Source organism: Myxocyprinus asiaticus, chromosome 11, assembly GCF_019703515.2.
Source record: "Myxocyprinus asiaticus isolate MX2 ecotype Aquarium Trade chromosome 11, UBuf_Myxa_2, whole genome shotgun sequence".
NCBI lineage: Eukaryota > Metazoa > Chordata > Actinopteri > Cypriniformes > Catostomidae > Myxocyprinus > Myxocyprinus asiaticus.
Window position 1 is genome coordinate 38,883,636 of NC_059354.1, and position 23,231 is coordinate 38,906,866.

Sequence of the window (23,231 nt, forward strand, 5' to 3'; positions counted from 1 at the left end):
TTGTGATATTCTGCTGCCAGGATTTGTGATTAAATTTGATTTTATTTATTTTTTTTGTCTCTAAGCATACACACTTCCCACGCCTTATCCCAATCATCACCAGCAACTGTACATCCAAATCCGTGGCTGTTCGAAGGTAACCTACACCTTCCTGAGAGATCTATTTGAAAGTAAAGGAAAAATGTATCCAAAATTAGGAAACTTCTGTCATTATTTACTCACCCTTATGTTGTATCAAAATCACATGACTGACTTTCTTTGGTGGAACACAAAAGGAGATATTCTGAAGACATTAATAGCAACTTAAATATCTTACATTTTTCAATTGAAAGCTTCAATCCCAATTCATTGTTATTGCTTGGAAAAGAACGACCAGCACAATATTCATTATTTCTCTTTTTGCGTTCCACTGAAGAAAGAAAGTCATCCATGTTTGGAATTACATGATGGTGAGTAAATGATGACAGAATTTTCATTTTCGAGTGAACTATTCGTTTAAGAATGTAAAACTAAAAAAAGATTGTCTTCCATTACAAATACGTTATCTTTCTCACCCTCATCAGACGGTGTTATGAGTTTTTAGACCTGTTGTTGCAAGAATGGCAAACGCATACTCTAGAGAGGTGAGTACAGTGAGTGAGAAATGACTGATGCCATAGTGGGTGTGAAGATGCACTTATTTGTTTTTGTGAAATAATTTCTACCCAGAATGTTTGTCATAGAACTTAATATGTGCATGAATTTGTGTTGCGACCAAGTGATCGCCCCCCCTCCCTTTCCTGTTTTTGTGACATTTAACTGGTAAAAACATGTTACTTATCAAAGCTTGGCTGAATGGGCAACTGATGATGATTCTCGCGGGGGGAATTGATGAGCCAAGGATGTGTGGCAACCATGCATCCCAGCCGTTTCCATGGCAATAGTGCCAGGAGCTCTTTTATAAGGAGAGCCAGACTCCCCTTATCCTCTCTTTCCAACTGTGCCGCCTATAGAGAACTGAGAGAAAGCTCTGGTTCCAGATCCAGAAAGTTTATAAGGAGACTTGACTACAAGAAACAGTACTTAACATGTTTCCCTACTACCCCAGGCATGTGGCGGTGCTCACTGAGACCATTAAGAAGGGGATCCATGATGCTGATTCAGAAGCCAGATCTGTGGCCAGAAAGTAAGTCTGTTTTGCAATTTGTTTTAAGTACTTGCTTAGACAGTGTCTCAGGAGTAGTTTAATGAAATATTTGTTTGTAGTTCTCACAAAAAGATATGTTAGGTCCTGACAGCCTCTGTCACATTAACATTGTATTGAAAAAAATGTGATTAAAGTGAATGGTGACTATGGCTAACATTATGCCTAATATCATCTTTTGTGTTTCATGGAAGAAAGTCATACAGGTTTGGAACAACATGAAGGTGAATTTCTATTGATATCTTCTACAGGTGTTACTGGGGATTCCATGGCCATTACAGTCGGGAGGCGGAGCACCTGTTTCAGGCGTTGGAGTCGACCTATCAGAAGGCCCTTCAGTCTCACCTGAAGAGTTCTGATAGTATAGTGTCTCTACCGCAGTCTGACCGCTCCTCATCAAGCTCGCAGGAGAGTCTCAAGTGAGACACGCACACATTTTACTAGAGATCAACCGAGATATAAGGGTTATGGCTGACTGTACATTATCTCGCTCATTACACTGCAATTAACCAAGTAAATAAATGGACATAATATCATATTGATTTGCATTGAAATTATATAATTATTTGAGAAGAAAGAAATCCCTGAACAGCTGAATTCTGTTGGTGTTTATTTTGTAAATAATGACCATCTGACTGCTCATTTTCCAGCTTATTACAAGACTATTTGCCAAATAAATAAATGGACATGAAACATTGATTTGCATTGAAATTCTGTAATTATGTGAGAAGAAAGAATTCACTGAACAGCTGAATTCCACCTCTGGTTTGCATCAGAGTTGTGTTGGTGTTTATTTTGTAAATAATGACTGTCTGACTGCTCATTATCCAGCTTATTAAAAGACTACCTGCCAAATAAATAAATGAACATGAAACATTGATTGGAAATGATTTATAATTATTATATATTATTTATAATTATTATAATTAATTAGTAAATTATAAATGATAAACATTGAGTTGAAATTATTTTATTAGCTTACTTGTAGAAATCGCACGGTGATCTGAGAAGTAGAAAAGAAAGATGAACCGCAATACCCGGATGACTGATCCGATATGACTTAATCCCTGGATGTGCAGTTATTCCAAAATATCAGACCCCTAGATGGTACCGTTGACCAGAATAGAGTATTCCAGAGACCTGTGTAATGTTTTTTTAATGTCCGATACGATACTAATTATTTTTGTGTTTAATTGTCCGATAACCGATATGCATAACCGATTTTTTTTAATTCTTGTTTTTATTTCACATTATCAGCTCAATCATTTATCATTAAACTCTGGTGAACTGCTTTGCAAAACTAATTTTGCTAATATTACTAATATTGTCCAACTTTATCTGTAAGCATGATATTTATCGGTTAAAAAATATTGGGCAAACCAATAACTGGTCTATCTCTTCATTTTACTTGCCACCATTAATGAATATTTGTATGCCTTTTTGACTGTACTGTGGAATCCAAAGGTCTGAGACCACTAGTGAAAATGCTTTTATTTTACAATTATTCTAATTTAATTACATTTTAATTGTAATTCAATTAAAATATTATTACATTCTTATTGTAGTTAAAATAGAATATAATTGCATGTTAATTAAACAACATTCTCATTTAACAACATAAATCGCAAATTGTATTATCAGCCAAACAATTTGAGTGAATTGTTGAAAAGTTGAATTGAAAAATGATGAAAACATGAATATTTGATGTGTCCCCCTTTTGTTCACAGCATGAACTCGAGTGGCATGGACTTTGTGCAATACCTGTTAATCCATGTTATCCCAGCATGATTTGAGAATTTGAGGAGTTTACATGCCAATGTCACATTAGCTAGGATCAGTGCAGAATATTAAAATATTTTTTCTTCTAAAATTCATTTTTCTTAACTTTTCTTTGTTTCAAATTTGTCAATAAACTTGAATTAACAAATTCCAGATTTTCAGTGGGCTCTGAGACATTTGAACCCTACTATATATACTATAAACATATTTTATAGTTAGTGATTTTAAATCCGATGATGACAGCGTTCCAGACTTATCTTGATGTTTTCTACCAAAGTTAATCAGTCACTCAATAACTCATAACTAATAACTTAGTATTCTTTATTATGATGATTTTTCATCTGGGTGGCGTTAGGGAGCTAAATCATGCTATCAAAAACTGAGTTATGGCTAGTCATGTTAAATCTGGTGAAAGATTTGCCATCCCTGGCTGACGGAGCATGTATATAGATTGATTATTGTGTTTCCTAGCATGTTGAGACTCCTTCGGATATAAAGCAATGATGTCATCTTCAATATGAGACAGCAGCATCTGTTAAATTCACTCGCTGTTGTGCAAAAGAGTGAGATCATCTTGCATTAGCACTAGTGTGATGAGTGACAGCTCTAATAATGACATTCTGGTATCAGTTTCTGTACACAAAAGCACCAAACAGTGCAGTACTGGTTGTAAACATGGCAAGCAAAAGTCTGGCCAAGAAGGTGTTAAAAGCAAAATAACATTTGATTTTAAATGCTGAGAGTCTGGTGGCACGAAGCTATTGTGATTTGAAAGCAATTATGTGTATAATTATTTATTATTTATCTGCATTAGAATATGTATTATAATTATCAATGCAATTATTTTAGATTTGTAGGTGTTAAAATGTGTTAATTTAAGGTTGGGCTTGGCGACATTTTGAATATACGTAATATATTCATGATGATTTTGATGATGACTATACAACTTTCTGCACTTTTTGTCTAACTTCCCGCAGTCGGCCGCTGTCAGTGAAGAGTGTCATTGGAGCCCCCGTTACAAGAAGTAAGTGTAAAGCAACACTGTTTTCCAGCAGCTTATCACTTGTATACAAGCACAAATATTACCAGTCAAAAGTTGGGATACAATTGACTGAATTTATGTTTATTATGACCTTAAAAACCTTACATGGGGAAAAAAGCATAAACAGGAACTCTTTTAATACTGTGTAAAAAGCGTCTCAGGATGCACCTCGTGAAGTTGGTTGAGAGAATAACTAGAGTGTGCAAAGATGTAATTTAAGCACAGGCTGGCTAGTTTAAAAAAGCTAAAATGTAAGATAGTTTTGATTTGTTTAACATTTTTAGGTATGTCTTATAGTTGTGGAAAATGTGGAAAATAGTAATAATATTAATAGAAAATAATGAGTTGGGGTGTTCAAACCTTTGACTGAAACTGACTGGAACTTTAGCACATGGATACAAATTTATAGATCACGTTTCTCATCAATTTCTTCTGTAATGTTTCTGTGGTTTCACTGTTGCCCACTTTCCCGTCTCAGGTAAAGTGATGGGCTCTAGGGTGTCTTCCACACCCGGCACCCTCCAGCGTTCCCGCAGTGATGTAGACGTGAACGCCGCCGTCAGTGCCAAAACCCGCATTTCCACGGTAACCTCCCCGTCTCCCTTCAGCTCCGCCGCGGCCCTGCCGCCAGGCTCCTACGCCTCTCTGGGTGAGACCCGCTCACACTCAATCAATCTTTTCTCCTCTCGAATCCCTAATTAGGAATTTTAATAAAATACCCATAAAAATCAGTGGCTTTTATGGCAGCAGCAGTCCATTAATAAAACTGATGGGCACCATCGATGTTATTAAGCTGCTCTCTGATGAGGAACAAACGACGAGTGTGTGTCACCGATGTTCTACTATTTATTATCCTCAAGGGTTTTAGTTTTTTTTGTTTGTTTTTTTTGTTTAGTTTGGTTATTTTAGTTGGGAGAGTAAAAATAATTATCTTTTGGTTTTCCCATTGTTAGTTTTTCAATAGGCAGAAGGTAGAAGAGCTTGTTGGAGCACTTTGTAACGCATCAGTCCTTCAATATTCTTCCACTAAACATTCTGCTACGATTATTGTAAAGGGATAGTTCACCCAAAAATTACAATATTCTAATCTTTTACTCAAGCCCATGTCATTCTGACCCTTACACTGTTTTCTTTCTTCCATTTAAAAAAAAAAAAAAAAAAAAAAAAAGTTTTTAAGCAGAATGTCCAAGCATCTGTTTTCCATACAAAGAAAGTGGATTAATACTGCCAAGCTCCAAAATGGACAAAAAGTACCATTAAAGTTTCATAAAAGTAGTCCAAACGATTGGTTTGGCTGTATTCCAAGTCTTCTGAAGCTGTGATTGACGCTACACTCCATTGGTTCTTGCATGTCACAGCGATCGTGACGCAACTCTTTTAAAAGCCGACTTCAAAAGAGATTGTGAGCTGCAGCAGAGTGCAAGATTATGTGTAAATAAGGGCTTACATTTTGGCTTCATGAAGATGTAGGAATGGAGAGCACAAGTTATATGTACAACACTACATGTATGATACCTAATTAGCACCTTGTTAAACTTTTTTGAGCTCTGCAGTAAAAAAAAACAAAAATGTACGCTTTCATTGCATGGGAATTTCATATTATGGCTCCTTGATTCTGCCTAATATCTTTTGTGTTTCACAGAAGAAAATAATTCTTTGAATTCTCAGGGTTTAAAAAGACATAAGGGCAACTAAAATGATTAAATGTTCATTTTTGGGTGACCTATTCATGCATTGTCTTAATGCAGTAAGCCAAACTCACCACTTGCCGCTAGCTTTTCTATTACTCTTATCTATGTAATGTTCTTCTGCACTGCTTTCTAATCCCATGATTTTGAAGTATCCAAGAGATTTTAATTCCTTACCCTCAGTCACACTCATTAGCTCCTGTGTGCTTCCATGCAAAGCCCATTTGTGAGCAGATCCCTGTCTTCCATGCTTCCATTGGCTTAACTGACTTTAACCTCTGCCTCTTGTACCTCCCCTCTCCACCATGCACACCCCTGCTTTTGTTTTTTGTGTTTTGCCCAAAAGACGGTGCACCTGGTAAACTAGATGGTAAGATGTATGTGTATACTCGTATGTGTGGACAGAAGTGTTTGTTTTTTTTTGTCCCCTTTGTCGCTTAACAACCACACAACTTGTGATCTGACTATGCTAGTGGTCTGCATGGCCTGTTTGCATGATATACCCTCTACCCACAACCTCACCCCCCAAAATGCTAGATGCAGGGCAACGAATGGAAAAGAACATGTTTGTCTCGAGATCCGTTTTTAAAAGTTCAGGTCTTAAAAAACGTGGGGCTACTTCAGACATGCTACAATGGTCAAAGATGTCGGTCTAGCACGTTTGAATAGAATTTTTTTTTTTAAAACAGCGCAGACAGTCACAAAAATGCATTCTTACACTGCCCCTTACACTGCCTTTTATGGTTTAGTTCATGATTTCTTCTAAAAGAGTGTTCATATTTACAGCGATTATATACGCTGGAGGTCGCTGTACTGTTAGTCGCTAGTAGTCGTTTCTGCTCAACTACAGTGTCCAACTGTATCATTTGGTGGATCACATGATTAACTCACTGCACTTCCATTGTTACTGGCCAAATTGCATCACTTTGTTTCCCTTGTAGCTGAAAAGTGCTATCAGTGTGAATGGCCTTTTAGCTTAGCTTAAAGACTGCAAAATTTCATATAGGAAACATAGGCCCAGATTTACTAAGATCTCAAATAATGGGTACTAATTTGCTTGTGCAATCTATGAAATTGCATTGTGGCCATTTTGCGGGTGATTTACTAAGAAAAATCGTGCAAATAACTACACATGCAAATATGATGGACACACTCTCCAAAAGGAGGCTTTTGCGTGTGGTACTTGCACCAAAAGCAATTACAGTACAGCTCTCACTAAATGGCATTTAATTTTTATTCAATATGGCGTTTATTTATAGGATTGTATGATATCATCAAAAAATCCCTGCTATTTAACAAGTGGAAGAGTAGTTGATGAGAATGCACATGACACTTCACTTGAAATGTTCATAATTCACAAAGAAAATACAATATTATGTACATGTTAAGCCATTGCACCACTATGTATACATGGTACAGAACGTGCACTCGGGATCAAGATGATACCTGTTCGGTGTACAGGTACGCATCGGCCTGCTTCGAGTACTGGAAAGAACCGGCACTTCAAATATTTCTGCAGTTAAAAACAATGTTTAAAACATTAAATTACAACATAATTTGGGCTTAAATTGTTTGTAGGCTAATGATGTTATCAGTTATGATATTGAGTTTTAAAATAATCGAATAAAACAGTTTTTTTCATAAATATAAATTGTATTTCATATTAATGTGTGTCAATAAAGAGTGTTCTACATATTATCTGTTCTCAAAGTCTCCATTTTGTAACAATGACAGCATGATGCACAGTGCAAATCAGATTAATACCTGCCGTTCATTCGTATTAATTTGCTCTCGTAGTTTCCGGTTCTGAAATTACTTCCAGGCTTGATTAATCACTTTGCAGGTGCAATTCGATTAATTTGCATCTGCACGTCCTTTATTATGCGGTTTTGAAAGCACGCCTCTAAATTGCATATTCATTTCGGGGAAACACGCAAAAATTGCCAAGATGTGCTATTTTGTGCATCTGAAAGTTTGCACATTTTTTATACACGCAAACCTGGGCCATACTGTATTAAGTTGCATCAAAGCGTATTTCCATTTTTTGGGTTGATTTTACAAGAAGACCAGACAGTACTCATTTGATTTGATAGATGTTATTTGAAAGCCATTGCTGCTTTTGCTCAAAAGCCAATAATATTCTGGAGTTGCGTTTATTTGAACACCAACTAGTTTAATGCAGCATGTCATGGAAATCCTTCCAGTCAATGTAAGTGAATCTGTATGTTTGTCCTCAGTATCCCTGTCCTTTTCTTGTTATTGTTAAATAACATTTCTGTCCGTCTCTCTCTGTGTCACTCTCTTTAAATCTCTGTCTTTCTCTCACATTCTGTACCACCTTTTTTAACACTGTCTTTCACCCACAGGTCGTGTGCGCACCCGGAGGCAGAGCTCAGGCAGTGCGGTCAGCACCAGTAGTACTGTGATAGATAACCGTGGTCGAAGCAGAGCTAAAGTGGTGTCTCAATCCCAGCGTGAGTATTTACATAGTACTTCACCTCCATTCCCTTACTACTACACCCAATAAACCATCTACTAGACTCACAATGGCCTAGCAAGGCGTATGGAAAGGTGCTTGTTTGTTGTAAATAATATTTATTTATTTTTTTCAAATTCCATTGTTTGTTTCAAGTGATTGGTATTCAGGAACCAGAGTAGATGTCGGTAGGGATTCTTAGTTTTTTTTTTTTTCCAGAGTGACTATTTGCTCCCCGGTGTAAATAGCATCTGCCACACAGTGCAGCTATTTGCACCCCAATAGTCTTGTGGAACCACAGAAATATACGACAAATGAAACAATACTTGCTGCAGTGGCATGGGGTGTAAACAGTGATTTGGTCACGGTAAATGTCGAGGAGTGCAGAGAACGGTTTGATCTGGAGGAGCACTCATTCCCTTCCTCTTACTCCCGCTGCTCAGCATCACTTGAGTGTATTGCATTATTGTGTTACTATAGTAATATTATAGTAACCATGTTTTTTGGCAGAAACCATAGTTTTAATGCAACTGACTATGGTGTTATTACAGTAATATGTTAGTAATGTATTAAACATGGTTAATTTTGTTGTTACTATAATTTTACAACAAAATACCATGGTAGTAAAATCAAGGTTATGTTTTCTAAGGTAAGGTTAAGGTTAGGTTTAGGGGTTGGGGTTGTTGTAGGGTGTCTGTGGGACAAAAAAAAACACAATAAACACGCTGAAGTGATGCCCATATACTGTATGCCAGTATTTAAATATGGGTGCAAATAGTATCTGACACTATTTGTACCGAGGTGTAAATAGCATATACCATTATTTGCACCAGGGTGCAAATAGCAACTGCCTTTTTTCTTTTGCATGACAGTGACTTTATATTGACCCATTATCCTTTTGTGCTCAAATGCACTTATTTTTGAAAATGAATTAAAATGCTTAAACTTTCCCGAAACTAGAGACTTTTACTGATGCTTTTCATTCAAAGTGGTTTACCATGTTTCTTTGGAGCAATGTGGAGTTAAATGCTCTGTTTAATGGCACTATTGTGATTGGTTTGTGACCATTACAGTCCCTGGGTGATAGATAACTTCTAATGTCTAACTAATAATTTATGAACAGTTTAACTTTTAATTCCTTTCTTTTGATATTTGACCCAAAATCAAAAGAATTTGGGGTGTAATATGACCTTGAAATGTTTTAGTGGGATTCACCCTCTTAAGGTCACATTAAACTGAACCTTAAACCTTTATGTTAGTAGCTCAGTCAGTTAACCACTGGCCTCCCACAACTCTCATCAGTTATATATCTGTTGGCCTTGTTTATAATGTTCTCACAATCCAGTTCATTGCACCATTTAAAATTCAAAGCCACTCTCTAGGATTAAATGTGACTTTAAATGGACAGTTCACCCAGAAATGGAAAATGTCATCATTTACTCACCCTCATGCAGTTCCAAACCCATATTACTTTCTTTCTTCCATGGAACTCTAAAAGAGATGTTAGGCAGAATGACAGCCTCAGTCAACGTTCACTTTCAATATATGTAAAAAGATGCAATAAAAATGAATAGTTACTGAGGCTAACATTCTTTTTCATTATTGGGTGAACTATATCTTTAAGTTGCTAGAGCGCCATCTTGCCTGGTGCATGCTGTGTAACCATGCCTCACATTAAGCATCTTTTGTAACTGGCTACTTCTCACCTGTCTGGTGCCTCGCCTCCATATTCAAGGATCCAGATCAGCTAACCCCACTAGTGGTAAGCCCCTGTTCATAAGAATGATGCTCATTTAATATCCTGTCACCACCCTTTCAAGATGAACCCTGCATGAATCACACATCTACCATCATGTCGCATGTCCTGCTCTAACCCAAAAGTAAAAATTCTGTCATCATTTACTCACCCTCATATTGTTTCAGACCCATATGACTTTCTTCTGTGGAATAAAATGGGAGATGTTAGGAGATGTCATTGCATCTTTTTCGCATACATTGGAAGTGAATGGGGACATCTCCTTTTGTGTTCCATGCATAAAACAACGTCATATTAATTTGTAACAACATCAGGATGAGTAAATGGTGACAGATTTTATTTTTGGTTAACCATACCTCTACTCTGAGAATTAGGTCTTCCATTATAATAATAGGTTATTTGTTGCTTTGATGCATCTGCATATGCATATATTTTGGCAAATGTGTCTGTTACTTGAATTTTGTCGTGACCGTGCCCATGTAGATGATTGTTTCCCCTACACCTCAAGTTGACTTGGATCCAAGCTCGCCCTGTTTGTCTTGCAGATGTTTTTGTGTTTGTCCGTATTTCATCAAAGCCGTATTCTCATCTCCATAGATTTACATACACATATCTCAACACATAGAGGATTTTGTCAACATGAACTTGAGTTTTGCTCATCAAACCAGCCTAGTGATTAAAGGAAGGCTTAAGGTTCAACAATAAAATAAATGCTCACATTAGTATACTGTATTTTCCTTGTGCTATTTTATGTTATTTCCTTTGTTTTACATGTTTTCACAGTAACAATTTAATTGAATTTCGATGATCAAATTAGTTACAGAGCATTGATTATGATCTTAATCTGAGCATTGAATCTCCCGGATGTCAAGCAGAGCGAAGCCAATGGGCTTTGGTAGATATTCACTCTCTAATTCACAGCCATGGTCAACATACAGCATTTCCCTTTGCAGCCGGCAGCCGATCTAGCTCTCCAGGGAAGCTCTTGGGGCACACATATGGCAGAATTCCTAGGGCCACAGCCCCAACAACACCCTCAGACAAGTATTCGAGGATCCCACGAAGTCAGGGCTGCAGCCGTGAGACTAGCCCAAGCAGACTGGGCCTTGGTAGGTGCAGCACACATCTCAACACTACACTCTTAAGGACACTCACATATAGCAGACATGTAATGGACTTCTTTATAAGTGCATAATACAACGTGATTATGGAACTTAAGAGGACCCAGACTCCTTGAGGAATCCCCTATTAAAATTAAATTTTGTAGAATTTTTTGGTTGAACTTTTCCTTTAACTGTTTAACAAATTAGTGAATCATCGTTTACAACATATCCTGTTAGATTCCACCAGTGCAGAGAGATGAGATGTCTTAACTGTGTGAAAAGGGACTCTGCATTCATTTAAATAGCTGACGCAAATGTTTGTCAAAACTGACTTAGTGGCTGCTCATTGCTGTCTTTCCTAAATGAATGATTTACCTGTTGTTGAAAGATGACAGGGCTGTCTTACCAACTGCTTTCATTGCTCATCAGCTGTCTGGCTCTGTTTTTAGATCTTTGCTTCGAGTTTATCAGCCTTTCATGAGAAAAGCTGCCCTTTTTATGATCTGACCACTAAATATTGTCTGAGCTCAGTACATTTGACTAAGTTATTTGTCTATAAAACAAGAAGCATTGAACATTTGCTTGAAAAACTGACTGATAATATTTAAAGTTTTGAATCCCTCACAAATTTATATCAGTGCTTTTAAGACAAATTCTGTCTTTTTGTGTGTATTATTCTTATATTTAAAGGTGCACCAAGAAGTTTTTTTCCACAAAAGTTTTACACCTTAGAAAATGAATATTACTTTGCTCTTTAAACTTTATTTACATTTACTCGGCCTAAAAAAGCTATTTGAATGTTCACACTGACAGCATTTGTGGCGACAAAGAACCCGGAAAGTCATTTTCAGTGAGATTTGGCTATTTGCGGTGACATGAGTGCCAAGGACTATTTATGATGTGATGTGGGCATGTCCAGAAACGTGATATGCAAGTTAAAAAATTTTTTTACTTTTTCTATGCAAATGAGCTGCGATGCAGAATAACCAGTGAAGTGAACGCAGTAGAGCACATGTGATCTATTTCCTGTCAGATACTTTAGTCAAGTTTAGGCATGATGTGGATGTCAACTGTGAGCAATTTCCCTGTTGTGTAAGATTTGTCTCAGCCAACAATATTTTTTAAATGTAATTTTTCAAGAGAGTTTGATTCATGCATGAATAATCATGATCATTTTCATTATATGATACATTATGCACTGTTGCAGTTTATCTTCAAGCACTTTCCTCCCCAGAATGTTAATTTGTCAAAATAGAATGACATATTTTACCAGAAATACATCCCATTTGTGATCAAGTTTTAAAAAGCTTTTCTGGGATTTTGCTACCCACTTATAACATACAAACTACGTCTAACAATACAAGCACTTGGCGTCATCCAGCAATACGATCTTTGTCAATGTGAACTGAACTTTATTCAACAAAAGGGTGATCCTCCCTCATGGTGGCCGCCATGTTAAGATTGCAATGACCAGCCGATTACTACTCACTTTATCTTGAACACTTTTGGTTGTTTAATAAATTATACATGGGTGAAGAATACGCCTGTAAATAAAGCATTTCCAAAACAACAGTGGTAACAGAAAACATTTCTTTTTTACGGCGATTCTGCATCGCCACACCAACAGGTGTCAGTATAAAGTCCAAGACCACTGTTGTATCGGCCAATAAAAAAAATTACTTGGTTCATCTTTAATAATGCATGTTCAGCTTAAATGTTGTCTGATTCTACTTCAAAATGTTCAGTTAAGCCTTTTGCTTTAAATGTATAACCTTTCTTAAAACAGAGGGACCCCAGGAATGCCCCCCCCCTTTTTCTCTGGCCCCACTGCCTCACTAATGTCCTAACATGTGTTCTAACAGCCAGGCTGTGTGGTAAAGCTCTTCTTCCTGCCACTTCTTCCTATTGCACGCTAGCCCGGAGCAGTCGCATCCCCCGACCCAGCATGAGTCAGGGGTGCAGCCGTGACACCAGTCGCGAGAGCAGCCGCGATACCAGTCCCGCTCGGGGCTTCATTCCTCTTGGTGAGTACAGCGCATTAGTGGCCGATTGGAGCTAAACAACAACGCCACCCCCAGACTGTTCCCTCCAAATCTATTGGGCCTCGATCAGTATGGATCTTCTGTCCATATAGTATGCTTATATCAAATTTTCTTTCGCTTGCACTTTGTTATACATGTTCTAATATGTTCTCAGGGTGCTTCAGAAAACTGTGCTGCTGCATATTTTGGAATATACACTTGCCCAAAAAAGTATTTGGACACTACGCCACATTTAAAAATACGTGAATATCATTACATAGATTTAAACCAGAAAAATCAAATCAACTGGCATCTGCAAATAAATGATGCTAGACCTTTTCTCAAAACTAACTTTTAATCAGCTGGGTCCCAAGGTAACTTTTAAGTGGATATTTGAAGTTCCCCTCAAGATGTCCTTGCTGATTAATCACAGGTGAAGTTCTTAACATTCGCTATAGACATGTTCCACTTAGTTTGACAACCAAAAAGTGTCCAAATACTTTGTCTTCATTTTGAACAATGTGTATTGTCCTATCATTTAAAAATGAATACATTGACATTCATACATTTGTAAGTGGCTTAAAGGGATAGTTCTTCCAAAAATGAAAATTCTCTCATCATTTACTCACCCTCATGCCATCCCAGATGTGTGAATTTGTTTTTTCTTCTGCTGAACACAAAGATTTTTAGAAGAATATCTCAGCTCTGTAGGTCCATACAATGCAAGTGAATGGGTACCAAAATTGTACAGTTCCAAAAAGCACAAAGTCAGCTTAAAAGTAATCCACAAGACTCTAGTGAATTAAATCTGTATCTTCAAAAGTGATAGGATAAGTGTGGGTGAGAAACAGATCAAGATTCAAGTCCTTTTTTACTGTAAATTCTCTTCCCAGCCCAGTAGGTGGCGATATGCACGAAGAATGCGAATCGCCAAAAACAAAAGGAAGAATGTGAAAGTGATAGTGGAAATTTATAGTTAAAAGGACTTAAATATTGATCTATTTCTCTCACCCACACATATCATATATTTTCTGAAGACATGGATTAAACCACTGCAGTTTTATGGATTACTTTTATGCTGATTTATGTGCATTTCGGAGCTTCAAAATTTTGGTACCCATTCACTTGCATTGTGAGGTGATAGTGAGCTGATATATTCTCCTAAAAATCTTAATTTGTGATCTGCAAAAGAAAGTCTGGGATGACATGAGGGTGAGTAAATGATGAGAGAATTAAAATTTTTGGGTGAGCTATTCCTTTAAGTGTTTGTAAGTACATTTCTAGGCCACTGTATATACTGTATTATGTAAAAGCATCTAGTGGCCATTTTGTTGGTTTGTCCATAAAAATAAATTGTATATTTTTATTTTATTTGTGGATAGTCTGAAAACAGCTTGTTTGATTTTTTTCTTAAATAAAATTGAGAGGAAACAAGTGCAGCAAAATACTGAAAGAAAGGACACATTGAACTGTGTACGCAACCACTTTTGAATGCTGTCTGTGCTATAGCGGGCAGCAGAGAGACTCAGTGCTTGGTTATTGGTATCAGCCGATGGCATATTTGACACTCGTAGATATGATGTATGACTAATTAACTGTGGCATGTAGGATGTTTTGTCATGGCGTTCAGTATGGCGACAGTGTTTGTCGTTTAGCACTAACCCTGCCTGGGGTGTCACCCCACTTCCTGTCCCCTTCCAGTTTCCCGACGTCACTCTCGCTCTACCAGCGCTCTGTCCACGGCTGAACCCGTGGGCCAGTCAGGTGACCTGCATGACCCCTCCACCTTTCCCTTCAGACCGGGCCAATCATGAGCATGCCTTGATACTTTTTCTCAAAAAAAAAAAACAGATCAAGCTAAAACCCCCATACTCCATGTCATTACATTTAGATGCTCCTTTAGAAATGTCCTTGTCATCTGAAGTGTGAAGTTTTATTATTTTCACACCATTTTTGTTCGAAAGTATCATTATTCATCTTGAATATTTTTATTTTCTTATACACTCAGTTGGTGGCATGTTTTCCAATGTTTACTTAAGTTCTCTGCTTCATATATTAGATTTTGTACACTTGCCACATCCACTTATTTTAAAGACTTGTTTGCATCGCTGTCATTGCTGGTAATGATTTTAAAAGGAACATTTTGTCTAATTTGTTTGGCATTTTGTGCTGTGAGCACCATAGAGATTCAGTTTATTTTTGTGTTGTTTGGAAAGTACATTTTCTGCATTCAGGACCCATAATTCAAATACTTTTTTGCACTTATTCATGCAAGACACAATTTTCTTATCAGTTTAAGTAATATTGTTTAATTTAGGTTTAAAGGTGATGTGTGCAATGTATAGCCATTCTTAGGTTGATTTCCCAGAAAAGTGTAAACACTGTGACTGTGTAGCGATATTAAAATATTATTCTATATGTTTGAGCATCCCCACCAGCCACACATAACAACATTGTCTTCGAGCAGTGGCATGAGATTAGGGCAAGAGTTTCCCGACCAGTGGAAAACAGGGGAGTTTTTGGGAAACCTGTCTAAATACAGTCATTATTACACACTCCACCTTTAACTTCTTTACACTTTTTTTTTTTTTTTTTTTTTGGTTTAAAGCAACACTTAATTCTTTTTGCTTATTCCTTTAGTCTGTGCTGGTGTCCTTTCTGGGCTTTTGTCTCTTATGATGTTGTTGGATTTTATCAGCATGTCATCCTCAAGTTTTCTCTATGACAAATTTTCCTACTAGCCTAAATTGATACATTTATTACCAGACTTTAAAGTGATGTCCTAGAAGGTACGTTTTTGCTAGCTCATCTTTGTCCATCCTCTCTATCTTGTCCTGTGTTTTAACTCTACAGACCGCCTGGGTCTGATCCATCAGGCCCGCATTTCTGCATCTGTCAATGCTATGAGGGTGCTGAACACAGGCACAGAAGTGGAAGCAGCAGTGGCTGATGCCTTGGTAAGAATCCTTGCTCACACTTGTAAACATGATCATGGTAAACTGAAATATTGCTCATTATCTGATCTAAAATAACAGGAGTGATACTGCTGTGTGCTATAATAGATTGTTTACAGGCCAGGATGGCAAAAAACAGTTAGCTGGTTGTGCCCCAAAATTCCTTAGAGAAAAGGAATGATATTTTTTTAGACTAGCTTTGTTTAACCCTTGTGTGACTTCCGGGACATTTTTGTCTTTTTCATTTTGGCTGTGTTAATGCCAATAGCATAAATTTAGCCAAAGGTGTGTATTTTTGGGGGAATTTTGATATTTCAGCCTCAGTTCCTATAATACATCTATAATACACTGTGTACACAAAACAGTTACACTCAGGACCTTAAGGACAAAAATGTCCCCATTGAAACCCATTAAAACTGCAATATTTGATCCTAGTGCCATTGAAGTATAAAATCATGAATTATGCTTTCATTCCGGAGCACTGGCTTCAAAATTTTAATTTTTAATATTTTCAACCAGATGGTGCCATTTTTCTCATGTTTATCCTATGGAGCAAATACATGCTTTTTTCCTATTTTCTGTTTGCTGTATTATAGAGCACTGCAGGCCAATTGAATAAATGATGCAGTTAAAATTGTGTGGGTGTGTTGGTATGGATGTCAGTGTGTGTGTGTGTGTGTGTGTGTATGTGTGTGTGTGTGTGTGTGTGTGTGTGAAAAACAACAGTGGCATAATGTAACACAGACATTTTTGTCCTCTAAGGTCCTGAGTGTGAGGTTTTTTTATATGACACTGTACAAAAAATAATAATGCATCAAATGTTGTTGCTAATCATTGACATGTTCCAGACTGTAATAATCACAAAAAAAAATAAAAAATTCCCCTTAGCATTTAGTATATGGAAAATAATTCATTTTTTCAACAACAGTGGCATTATATAAACAAACGGCCATTTAAAGGGTTAAAATTCTGAAAATGAATGAATATTTGGTAGTTATGATCAGGACTGATGTTGGTTATAAAAATGAACTAATTGAAAGTGGAAAATAATATTAATATATAATATTATGGCAGGTTTTTGACGTAGACATTTTTGTCCTCTAAGGACCTCTGATTAACTTTTTTTTTTTTTGATGCACAAGGGTTAAGTCAACAAGAAATCAAAATTAACCATATTTTGTGCAAGATTTATCTGTCCAAGTAGTTCCAAATGAAAACACATGGTCTTTGTGACATTACATCAAAATTGTATAATTTGCTCCACCTCTGAAACGACTTATTGGTTAGCATCATAAATCATACTTTTTCAACCCCTCCCCTCCAACCATAAAATAATAAGGAATATTTATACATTTTTTACACCACAGGACAATTTAAGTGAACTGCAGGAAGAAAGAAAAAGTTTGTCTCTAGTTGTATAATGAGGGTACAATTTTCAGTTTGTGTCTTTTCTGCCACAACTATTCTCCCTTTAAAATGTCTGCATCTCTGTGCTCTTCCTTTCTTGGTTTTCTTCAGCTGTTAGGAGACTCCAGAAATAAGGTAGTGCTTCCGTTCATATACTGTTTGTACTTCATTTATTTATTGACTAATCAGAATGACTTATACCATCATGAGCTGTCAAGCAAATAGCAAGAGCATTTTGGGCACCACATACATTTGCGCTTCTTTCATTATGTTGGTCAATGAGCATCTCATCTGCACAGTCTCATCATTTCCTGCACCAGCATCACAAGTGATTAAGATCCATTTCATTCATTTTGCTATCTGTCAATTTGATATTTATCTCTTTGTTTTATTATCTGTATACATTACCCAGTGCTGTTGACTTCGGAAATGTATATTATCATTCATTTACGTGTGCCAACAGTGCAGGATTAAGTTGTAAAGCAGGGCAGATGTTGTGCATCAGCGTGACACATCCCCTTTGCTGAATAAGTAGATGTAATTACCCCAGTGTGGCTCACTCTTCACTTGCGTCATCTGCACCTACTGTACTAATGACTGGAACACAAACGGTTCTAAATGCCAACTGCTGGAAATTGTCTGTGACAGGGTTGAATTATTCATGACCGCCACACCAAATATCTGACTGTTATTCAGCCACACTCCAGTGCTTAGACTGGAGAAACATCTCAAAGTCCAAGGGTTATGTTGATGTTAAAGGAATAGTTAATTTAGTAACCAAAATTCTCTCACCATTTACTCACCTGCTGTCATTTTTTCCATGGAACACAAAATTTGAATCATTTGAAGAATCTTTACACCTCTCTTGCCATACAATATCAGTTTTTAGTGACTAGGGGTTGTCAAGCTCCACAAATGACAAACAAATAGTAGTCCAAGTGACTCATGCTCTATATTCCAAGTCTTTTTAGCCATACGATAGGTTTGTGTGGAACAGACAGATATTTAAGACATTATTCACTGCTAATCTTGCCCTCCCCCAATTCTCACATCAAGTCCACATTCACGTCTAGAATTAAAAAATGCGATAGTCACGTGATGCTATGCAAGTGTTGGTCACTTAGAGGCGATTTCCTCTTCACTCTTCTACAATTATCCTTTTAATCAATATTAACCTATGAGAACTGAAGCAGTTTTAATTGTTAAACTGTGCTGGGAGTCTAAGATGTCTTAAAATTTTACATTGTCAGCCTGTGGGGATATTAAAAGGCACTTGCGTTCGCACGTGTCTGACGCCTTGCAGGATCACGATGGCAGGGGTTCGGTTGATGATGTTAGCGAGCCTCATGACGTAGGTCAAGATGTTGCGAACATTTATGCAGCACTAACGAAAATCTCGACCGACATGGAGGGCCTCACAGAAATATGTCAAGTGACCACATCTGTGGAGGCGAAACTTTCCACCCTGATTACAAGTAGTGACTATGTTGAAAAGCGAGTCGAGTTTCTGGTGTCAGTTGGGAAAGAGCTATAGGCTAACCTGCCTGCCACCAAGGCTGATATGGCCAAGTGTGGGAAAAAATAGAGGATATGGAAAATCGGAGCAGATGTAATAATATTTGTTTCATTGGAATCCCAGAGGGAAAGGAGAGTCAAGATCAGTCTAGGAGGTAACGCGATAAAAGTAATGCGTTACATAATCAGAATACTTTTTCGAGTTACGAGAAAAGTAGCGCTATATTTTTTATTTTAGACCATAATATCTGAGTTACTTTTTAAATAAAGTAACACATTGCTTTTGTACACCTTTACTGTTCCTGTATAGCTCTACTCTACTGTTCCTGTTGCTGATGGCACGCTGCACGAGTGTTTGTAGCTTGCTAGCCTGCTTAGCATTGCTTATTCTTATAAATTCATCATTTTATCCTTTGCCATTTTACCACGTGCTTCGGGTTTTTCCACTTTTGGATTATGTGTGTATTATACTATGCGCACCCGTTTCTCTCGTTTTTTTCTTTTTTTTTTTCGCTTGTCTACATCTCGCGTCTCGACTGCGTGCATTCGTTTTTCTCCACTGTGTTTTACATGGATTATTGCATCAGTCTCAATCATCTGCTGATTAGGAACCACATCGATCTCAAACCTTCGCCGCTCAAGAACAACCATAACAACAACAACAACAACAAACAGTTGCGGTAAGTCATGGCATCCGCTCATGTTATTGCTTCCTGCATTTCATGCCACATGTTTACAATAGCTTATTCTGTCAGCAGTTAGGGATTCACAGGTGATAAATGTAAGGAATGAGTCAGGCTGCCAGAGAAGGTTAATGAGCTAGAGGCACGCATCCGAACACTAGTGGAGGTCAGTGAGAAAGAGAAGCCGGTAGATACTGTTTCAGATGCGGGTAGAACAGCGAGCAACACACACTTTGGTTCCAGCTGTAGAGCCCCGCAGCAGGGCGTTTGGGTGACGTCTCGATGGCATACTCACTCAGCAAAGCTACACCACTCTCCCATTCCTGTTAAGGTTTCCAGTCGATTCTCCCCACTCATTGATGCACCCACTGAGAATCATGTTGAAAGAGCCCTAATAATTGGTGATTCTGTTGTAAGGAACATGGAAATAGAGACTCCAGCCAACATTGTTAAATGTATTTTGGGGTCTCGGGCATCTGACATCAGATCAAATTTACAAGTGCTGGCTAATGCTAATTAGATTTTCTAAAATTGTTATTCATGTCAGCACCCTAACGATGTGTCACTGAATGGCTGGATGTCTGAGTGGTGTCCGGAGAATAGCATAGGATTTATAGACAATTGGAAGAGTTTTTGGGGTAGACCTGACCTGCTAAAGAGAGATGGACTCCATCCCTCCAGGGAAGGGGCCGCTCTTCTCTCTAGTAATTTGGCTCATAGTCTTAATAATGATAATATTTGACTAGCTGGGTCCCAGGTCAGGAAGCAGACAAACTGGCTAATCCGAACATCTGCTAGCTGCCTTGAGACGTCACACAGGTCACATAAACTACAACACATAGAGACTGTATCATCTAGATATCATATAGAGACTGTATCTGTTCCCCGAACTACCAAACACAAAACTCTCACAAAATTATTTAGAAAAATTTTGATTGAGGTACAACTTGAAAAAAAATTAAAATGAAGATAAACATCATATAAAGGTAGGGCTACTAAACATTAGATCTCTTTCTACCAAAGCACTAATTGTAAATTAATTTTTTACAGATCATAGTTTGGTTGAAACCTGGCTTAAACCAGATGAATATATTAGTTGAAATGAATCTGTGCCCCCAGGTTATTGTTATAAACATGAGCCTCGTGTGAAGGGTTGAGGAGGAGGTGTTGCTACAATTTACAGTGAAGTTTTTGGTGTTACTCAGAGGACAGGATATAAGTTTAAGTCTTTTGAACTAATAATTCTTAATGTGACACTGTCAGATATAAATAAAAAATCTCTTCATCTTTTGTGCTTGCTACAGTATATAGATCACTCGGCCTTACTCTGGTTTCCTTGGTGAATTTGCACATTTTCTATCTGATCAAGTAGTTAATTTAGATAGAGCTTTAACTGTTGGTGACTTCAACATTCACATAGATAATGAAAATGACACATAGGGATTAGCATATATTGATATTCTCAACTCTCTTGGAGTCAGATAAAATGTGACAGGACCAACTCATCGCCATAATCATACGCTAGATTTAATTCTGTCATATGGAGTTGATGTTGATACTATAGAAATTCTACTGCAGAGTGATGACATCTCAGATCATTACCTCATCTCTTGTTTGTTGCGATCAGCTAATGTCACGCAATCTACACCACGTTATCGTTCAGGTAGAACTATTCTTTCAACCACTAAAGATAGCTTCACTAATAATCTTCCAGAATTATCTCATATACTCAGTAAGCCAAAAAGACTAAAATAACTTGATGAAATAACATAAAATATAAATACAGTCTTCTTTAGCACTCTTGATAGTGTCGCCCCCCTTCAATTAAAGAAAACTAAAGAAAAAATCCATGCACTGTGGTACAATGATCACACTCATGCTCTCAAGAGAGGAGCACAAGTGGAAGAATACAAAATTAGAGGTATTTTGCAGTGCATGGAAGGATAGTGTCTGTAGCTACAGACAGGGACTATAAGCTGCCAGGTCAGCATATTTTTAGCAAACTCGTATAAAATAACCACAATAATCCTAGGTGTTTATTCAGTACTGTGGCTAAATTGTTTTGGAATAAACCATTGACTTAACCAGATATTCCGTCGCAGCACAATAGTAATGACTTCATGAATTTCTTTACTGATAAAATTGAAATTATCAGAAATCAAATTGGAACTATGCAGTCAACTGTCACAGCACCTCAGAAAGCAGTGTCTCATAATTTTGCTCACGAGCAACTTCAATCCTTTGCTGTCATAGGTCATGAAGAGCTAACAAAACTCATCAAAACATTAAAAGCCACAACATGTATGTTAGATCCAATACCAACTAAGCTCTTAAAAGAGGTATTCCTTGTAATCTCAGAACCTCTTCTTAACTCCTCGCTATCCTTAGGACATGTCCCAAGAAACTTTAAAATGGCAGTTATAAAACCGCTTATTAAGAAGCCACCGCTTGATCCTAGAGAATTGGCTAATTACAGACCGATTTCAAATCTACCATTTATGTCGAAAATACTAGAAAAGGTAGTGTCCTCCCAACTATGTTCATTTCTACAGAAAAATGGAATATATTAACAATTTCAGTCAGGATTTAGACCCCATCACAGTACAGAGACTGCACTTATCAGAGTTACAAATGACTTGCTGTTATCATCTGATAGTGGCTGCATTTCTCTTCTAGTGCTTTTAGATCTTAGTGCTGCCTTTGACAGGATTCATCACAACATTCTCTTGAATAGGCTGGAGAATTATGTTGGCATTAGTGGATTTGCATTAGCATGGTTTAGGTCCTATTTATCAGACAGTTACCGCTTTGTATGTGTAAACGAGGAATTGTCAAATCAAACAAAAGTATGGAGTGCTTTTCTCCTTGTACATGCTTCCCCTGGGAGATATTATCAGGAATCATGGAATAAGTTTCCACTGTTATGCCGACGATGCCCAACTTTATATTTCTTTTAAACCCAATGAAAATTCACAATTCTCCAAATTAGCAGAGTGTATCAATGAAATCAAAGATTGGATGGCCAGAAATGTTCTTCTTCTCAATTCCGAACTAGAGGTACTAATGACTGGACCAAAAACCTCTAAAAATAAGCTGCTAAAATATAATTTGACTCTAGATAGATGTACTGATACGTCGTCGTCTTTATATTTGATACCAATCTGTCCTTTTAAAATCAAATTTCCAATGTTTGTAGAACTGTATTCTTCCACCTGAGAAATATTGCTAAATTATGACGTGCTCTCTGTTGCTGATGCCAAAAAATTTATTAATGCGTTCATGACCTCAAGACTAGATTATTGTAATGCATTACTGGGAGGATGTCCAGCAAGTTCAATAAATAAACTTCAATTGGTTCAAAATGCAGCTGCCAGAGTGCTGACTAGAATTAAGAAATATGATCATATTAGCAAAATTTTATCGACGTTTCATTGGCTACCTGTTAAATTTTGTATTAATTTTAAAATTCTGTTAACTACATACAAAGCTTTGAATGGTCTAGCTCCACAGTACTTAAGTGAACTTCTGACATGTTATATTCCATCACGTTCATTATGATCACAAAATTCTGGCTTGTTAATAATTCCAAGTATATCAAAATCCACAAAAGGAGGTAGACTCTTT

The 23,231-nt window shown here is 37.2% G+C and overlaps 1 protein-coding gene across 2 annotated transcripts in view; it reads left to right on the forward strand.

The window, feature by feature from the left end:
* Positions 1 to 23,231, forward strand: part of LOC127448478 (CLIP-associating protein 1-B-like) — a 124,247-nt gene that overhangs the window by 61,965 nt on the left and 39,051 nt on the right. The window contains exons 14-26 of one of the 2 annotated variants that reach the window (XM_051711038.1): positions 66 to 136; positions 564 to 623; positions 1,088 to 1,165; positions 1,435 to 1,602; positions 3,940 to 3,986; positions 4,483 to 4,653; positions 6,039 to 6,062; positions 8,059 to 8,166; positions 10,878 to 11,033; positions 12,890 to 13,051; positions 14,750 to 14,812; positions 15,902 to 16,005; positions 17,521 to 17,544. In XM_051711038.1, coding sequence (XP_051566998.1) covers positions 66 to 136; positions 564 to 623; positions 1,088 to 1,165; positions 1,435 to 1,602; positions 3,940 to 3,986; positions 4,483 to 4,653; positions 6,039 to 6,062; positions 8,059 to 8,166; positions 10,878 to 11,033; positions 12,890 to 13,051; positions 14,750 to 14,812; positions 15,902 to 16,005; positions 17,521 to 17,544 — 1,236 coding nt within the window. The remainder of the gene's footprint in view (positions 1 to 65; positions 137 to 563; positions 624 to 1,087; positions 1,166 to 1,434; positions 1,603 to 3,939; positions 3,987 to 4,482; positions 4,654 to 6,038; positions 6,063 to 8,058; positions 8,167 to 10,877; positions 11,034 to 12,889; positions 13,052 to 14,749; positions 14,813 to 15,901; positions 16,006 to 17,520; positions 17,545 to 23,231) is intronic. The other variant, XM_051711040.1, reaches the window with a different exon arrangement.